This window comes from Periplaneta americana, chromosome 12 (assembly GCF_040183065.1).
Source record: "Periplaneta americana isolate PAMFEO1 chromosome 12, P.americana_PAMFEO1_priV1, whole genome shotgun sequence".
NCBI lineage: Eukaryota > Metazoa > Arthropoda > Insecta > Blattodea > Blattidae > Periplaneta > Periplaneta americana.
The window spans coordinates 82482762-82489429 of record NC_091128.1 but is presented as its reverse complement, the minus strand read 5'-3'; the positions used below and the strand labels follow the sequence as shown (position 1 = coordinate 82489429).

The following is a 6668-nucleotide window of genomic DNA, read 5'->3' as shown; positions in this document are numbered from 1 at the left end:
TCTAACGGGTGCAGCGGAGCGCACGGGTACGGTTATACTTGTTTTTTTTGAAAGATGGGACATGGCTGTTAAGCGGCCGAGCTTGGAACTACAGTGCCATATTGTCAATCAAAGACGTTATAATAGTCAATATAGACTACCACGCTGCCAGGTGATGGAAGCTAGCAACTGTCGTTAAGATGGCTGACGTTAAAACATTCATTGACAATTGATGTGAAGGTAAGAAAACAATACAAAAATCGACAGAGAAACAAAGACGAAACGTACCAATGCTAACATTGTGTGCACAATAAATGTCGCCAAGAAAGCTATTAAGAACTCGCCATGTGGGAACGGTAAGTTTGGCAACTCAACCGTTGTTACCATAGCAACAGGCCTACCACGCTATGTGACATTCAGTTGTTTTTCCGATCGCAACCCTCCTGTCATGTCCCATCTTTCAAAACAACAAGTATAAAATAACATAAATGTGTTAATAAGACATTTTTTTGTTTCATTTTCTAAATCATCTCGCGGCCCCCCTTATCTCTTTACACCTTCCCCAGAGGGTCGCGACCCACACTTTGGGAAACGCTAGTCTAGTGTGTGATTGGTACAAGGCAGTCTGAGCGACGCGTGGTTGCGACCACACCACCTCATTCTAGTACTGAGCTCTACCTCCATGCCCACTATGCACTTTCAATCCCATTTTAACTACCAATCAGTAATCAGAGAAATAATATGTCAGCTAGGCCATAACTACATCTTGTTAATGGATAATTGAGTTACAGTCGTCGTTAAGTAACTGAATAACATTTTTCACATTTCAAGAAAATCTTTGTACGGAATTACATAATTGACTTATTTTACTTTCCTAGTTTAATATGTTGGTCACAATGTTGTAATATACATTAGAGTTTAGTACAGAATTTGTCCGACAAAATGTGCTGCGCCACTAGTAACCGGTAGTTCAGAATTTCTCCGTCTCTCTCAGTTGCATAATTATCTTTGGTATTCGTCATTTGGCAAGCAGGATGCGGTGTCACAAAGATGTGGGAGTGAGTTTCTCTGTTATCGGTGTGTTAAACAATTTTGCTGTACCAAGTTTTTCTGAAAGTTTGTGCTCCGAAATTGTGGTGTGTGTGTTACGTGATAAAAGTGGATGAATTGGTGTGAGATACGGGTTCTACCTCAAATCTGAAAGCAGTTTGAAGCTTTTGAGTGGGGAGAATCCATAATGGCGGCGAACAACAGGAATAGGACAGCACAACATAAGAATATCTCTTCAATATTTTCTAAATTACACGGTGCATTCGCAGATGCAATGGCTCCACCGAAATTAGCAACTGATAAAAGGACATTGGATAAAACTTGGAAACTGATGGACAAAGTGGTGAAACTGTGTCAACATCAAAAAATGAACCTGAAAAATTCTCCTCCCTTCATTCTTGATATTCTTCCTGACACCTATCAACGACTAAGACTTATTTACTCAAAATATGAAGATAAAATGATTGTGCTTCATAGTAACGAACATTTCAATGTCTTCATTGTGAATTTAATGCGGAAGTGCAAGCAGGCCATTAAACTTTTTAAGGAAGGGAAGGAAAAAATGTTTGATGAAAATTCGCATTATAGACGAAATCTTACAAAACTAAGTCTTGTATTTAGTCATATGTTAAGTGAACTTAAGGCAATATTTCCAAATGGGACATTTGCTGGTGATCAGTTCAGGATCACCAAAAGTGATGCTGCGGAGTTCTGGAAAAATAACTTTGGAAACAGGTACAATATCCAGTTACTATTTCATACATACAGTAGCCCTGATTGACAAAAAATGATTATATATGTTTGTATGCCTTATTACCTTTTTATGAGTCAGTACCGATAATAGGTATTTCAAGATTGTTTATATTTAGGCCTAGGTCTATGTTTAAGATGTAAGTTAAGTTATTGCCGTATTATTAAAATACGTATTGAATATGTATCATACTGTCATTGCCAGGAATGATAATATATTAGGAGAAAGAATTGCGCATGTATTACAGTATATATAATTTTAAATTTTGCTACATAATGCTGAGTATTATTATTTAAGGGAAATTGCGGTAATGACAGTTTGTTCAAATACAGAAGTAGGACTAACTTTGAGGTACAGATATTGACTTGACCATGCTAAATATAAAATCACACTTTTTCTACATAGGTATGTTTTGTCTCAAAATATAGGCGTAGTTTATTTTTTTGGGAAACAAATTAGCTCTCCTTTCAGAATTTTCCCCATTTTTCTCTTAATTTCAATGACTTCATAGCAGCGGTATCCTACTAAGTCAACACATCTCATTTTATTAATTATGCAGTGTTTTCGAGCTAAGTGTAGAAACCTTAGCTTAATAATTATAGTAAGAGAAATGTCATTTCGGGCCTTGTTAATAGTAAAAGTAGTTTATGTTACTATCTGTGTAACGGGCAAGCAAAACATGGGAATTAATTTTAATAGATTTTAATAGGTATTACGGTATTTCATATAGAATGATAGCAAATGAGTTTGGCAATATATGATAGTTAAAATGTTTACAGAATTAAAAATATTGTGTGTACCTACATTAAATAATTGAATAGTTAATTGAACCTAACCTAACAGGTTCAGTGTTGAATTTTCAAGATCGAAGAAAAGTTACGGTAGGCCTACCGAATTTTAGGATTGTTCGAACAGTGCGTGTTAATTAAGTTTTGAGTGAAAAATGTTATAATGAATTGATTTCAAGGTGAAGAACTTGATAGGAAGCAATTTTTGGATAGAGACTGGATAGGCCTGCGTAAATGGTTTGTGGTGGATGGGTAACTTAAATAAAACTTTCGGTACAGTTCTTTTAGTTTTTGGGTCTTGAATGCTTAATTTAATGGAGACGAATTATTTCTCTCGGTTTGAATAAATTTGTTTTTGTAATATTTTAAAATTATTTTAGGTAGGTAACTTTGTTCAATGATAATTTCCAAGGAACGATTGCTATCACTTCATATGATCTTGACCTTAACGAACGAGATTAATAAGAGGGATGCCATTATGATACAGGTGCTTGCTAGGAAAGAGACAGCAACCTTTCGTTGGAAATAATCGTTTAATGTAGGCCTAGTAGGCTGTTGTTTCTGATTATATGGCCATATGTGCTCCTCGCCATTATTTTGGTATGAGTTGATTGTTGTCCAACATTATGTGAAGTTTTCATATACGTACTGGTAGGCCTGTAATTATTTTATTGAATTTGTATTTGGTATAGCCTACTTGAACATTGGTACTTAGACCTATGTAGGTAATGAAAGTAAAAATAAAGTAGTATTTGAAAATTTATAAGATATTCTCCGAAAGGCAAAAGCCCGTGAGAATTATAAAAACATAAACAAATGATTCTCTTCATCTTAGAAGAGAGATTTAATTTACGAAATAATTAAACAATAATAAGCTGATCTTCAGCGTGACATTCAATAAGGTACCTAGGCCTAAAGATAAATTGACTAGCCGCATTGGTGTGAATTATTTATGAACTATTCGGTCTCATTTATTTGGATTATTAGGTTCATGCATTTTAATTATGGCAGATTATTATAGTTTCAGTAGGCTATAATTTGTTGATGTTAAAACAGTAGACTTCTAAAGGACATGTTATGTACACAGTACACGTAAGTCTTCTGTAGACTCTTCTCTCCCCCCCCCCCCACCCTTAGCTTTGCAGTTCCGACCTTAGTTTGTTTTCATCCGTTGCATAACTGCAAAGCACAGTTTCTGAATTTGTGTAGGCCCAAATAAAAAAAAAAAATTCATCTACAGCAGTGATGTATTAGAACCCTATATTAACCTGTAATGTAACATAATTGTCAAATATTATGACGTTAGAATATTTATTAGAAATTAGACGAGATTAATTTTGTTTGGAATATTTGAATGAAAGATGACATCATTTTTATATGTTCTCAACCTTAGCATTTTGATTTTTCTTTACAATTGCTCTACCAAGTATGTATTTACATATTTGGCTTCTAGTAGAGTCATACAGACCGTAAACAAAAGACAAATTGAGCGGTGGCGCCAATAAGGGTGGAAAGTTCCTGTGAAAGTGGTGGTTGACAGAGAGGCAGTATCACATGCCTTTCATATAAGTTAGGCCTAAACATTTTTATAGGTACGTAGATAGAAAGCAAGTTTTCCTAAGTGACAGGGGACAGGTTAGGTTTGGTTAGTTCAGAGTTTTGATATGCCTTGCATATACCCATTTTATTTCATAGGTGGACACCAATATATCCACTTTCATTTGGTAGCGCAATTGTAAAGAATTACTAGCGTTTTAATTAAGAGATAGGCCTAATTTAAAACTAATTTTATTTGAGAATGAAGCACATGAAATCCTAGAAATTTTACTCTTCCTAATCATTTTGAAAATAAAATTGCCATGTGTAGATGACTATCGTGGTTTTCATTCATATTTCTAGATCTGTGTCCTTAACGATTTTTCTTATACGTCCTTCACTTACACAAGAGGCATAACATATAGAACAATGCATTCTTTATGCTCTCAAAAATATCCTGATTTGGAGTGGGAGAGAATGAAATATTTGTGAGATCATACTAAACTTTTGAATATTCCAACAGTAGCTGATGTGGCAAGTGGACAGAGAACCTGAGCATGTAAACAAACCTAGATACTGAGATTGTTGCAGACTGGATTTTTACCAACTCTCATTCATCTATATTTTCTTCTGATTACAATTCTACTTCTACTATATACATATGGCCTTCATAAAACGGAATTGAATTTGTGATAATAACCATAAAAACTCGTGACAATATTAGATACATACATGAATTTAACACTGTATACTCTAGTTTCTATGATGTGCGGGAACAAGATGGAAATTCTATTGATCATATATTGTCGTTTCATTAGTACATATTGTAAGAATGTAATATTGAACTTGGAATGTGATCTCGTGCTATTTTGTATATCCAACAGTCCCAAAAGGACTGAGTAAGAAATATTAAGTTAACTATCAGCAATCAAGATATTGTTACACTTTTCAATATAAAATTAAGAAATTATTGCGGTCTTTTATTGTCACACTGATGCAGAACGTCGTAACGTATTCCACACTAGCGAAAAGGTAAAATAGTAAGTATTTTCTCAATAATGCAAGGCATTTTTTTTTTTTTTTTTTAGTTGCTGGACATTTAACTCTATGGAAAATTTACTTTCCACTCAAAATTTCTTCAAATTCTGATTTCTTGACTCCAATTTCACAGCCTCGAATCTCGATTTCAACTCTACAACCCCATTAGGTACTGTACCATGATTGGTATTTGCGGTCCGGAAAAGATTTTGGGATGGTGGCACTATAAACTTGACCATATCTTCGTTGTTATGGGTAAAAGGAAGCTTCTGTCACTCTGCTTCTAGTAATGAAAACATTTCATATACCAGTGATTATATTGACTACAAAGGAGCGTGCTTCCGAACAGGGGCAGTGCAATTTCCCCTAAAGTTAGAGTCCAATTTAGGTTTGTGTGTATTAATCGAAAAAAAGTTATATAAACATGCGTCGTATTCTCAATATTTTCTAGCCCCTGATTTTCGATTAATACACACATACCTAAACTGGGCTCTAACCTTAGAGGAAATACTGCTGCCCCCAAGGTTAGAGTCCAGTTTAGGTGTGTGTGTAATAATCGAAAAAATGTCATATAAACATGCGTCCTATTCTCAATAATGAAAACATTTCATATACCAGTGATTATATTGACTACAAAGGAGCGTGCTTCCGAACAGGGGCAGTGCAATTTCCCCTGAAGTTAGAGTCCAATTTAGGTTTGTGTGTATTAATCGAAAAAAAGTTATATAAACATGCGTCGTATTCTCAATATTTTCTAGCCCCTGATTTTCGATTAATACACACATACCTAAACTGGGCTCTAACCTTAGAGGAAATACTGCTGCCCCCAAGGTTAGAGTCCAGTTTAGGTGTGTGTGTAATAATCGAAAAAATGTCATATAAACATGCGTCCTATTCTCAATATTTTCTAGCCCCTGATTTTCGATTAATACACACACACCTAAACTGGGCTCTAACCTTAGAGGAAATACTGCTGCCCCCAAGGTTAGAGTCCAGTTTAGGTGTGTGTGTAATGATCGAAAAAATGTCATATAAACATGCGTCCTATTCTCAATATTTTCTAGCCCCTAATTTTCGATTAATACACACACACCTAAACTGGGCTCTAACTTTAGAGGAAATGCTGCTTCCCCTGTTTGGAAGCACGCCTCAACAAAGAATTACTGAGCTGCTGAACAAATATTTTTGACTGATACAACAGAAATTAGTGATTCTTGAGTGGTGGACCATAAAAAAGGGCAATTCCAGTACTCCTTCCTACAAAAGTGGCTGTTTTTACCCTTTCCTTTGACAGTCGAATTGTAAATAATTACTGCTGAGTTGCATAGACTTGTCTTGCAATATTGTTTTGGGACTTCTTAATTTACACTGCTCCCAAGTGTGAACTGAATAATGTTGTCTACTATATAAGACATCATGCATTACTGCAGGAATGACTAAGAGAAGGTACAGAGTATCACGACACTGTTGGTTAGCGTAATTTGATTGTGTGATCAGCTTCACTAAATAACAATCGCTTTTAAGTT

At 35.1% G+C, this 6668-nt stretch overlaps 1 protein-coding gene across 1 annotated transcript in view; it reads left to right on the top strand.

Annotated features, from left to right (window-relative positions):
- Positions 1-996: 996 nt before the first annotated feature.
- Positions 997-6668, top strand: part of Cbl (E3 ubiquitin-protein ligase CBL) — a 301944-nt gene continuing 296272 nt past the window's right edge. Inside the window, exon 1 of the mRNA XM_069841617.1 lies at positions 997-1764. Coding sequence (XP_069697718.1) covers positions 1217-1764 — 548 coding nt within the window. The 5' untranslated portion in view covers positions 997-1216. The remainder of the gene's footprint in view (positions 1765-6668) is intronic.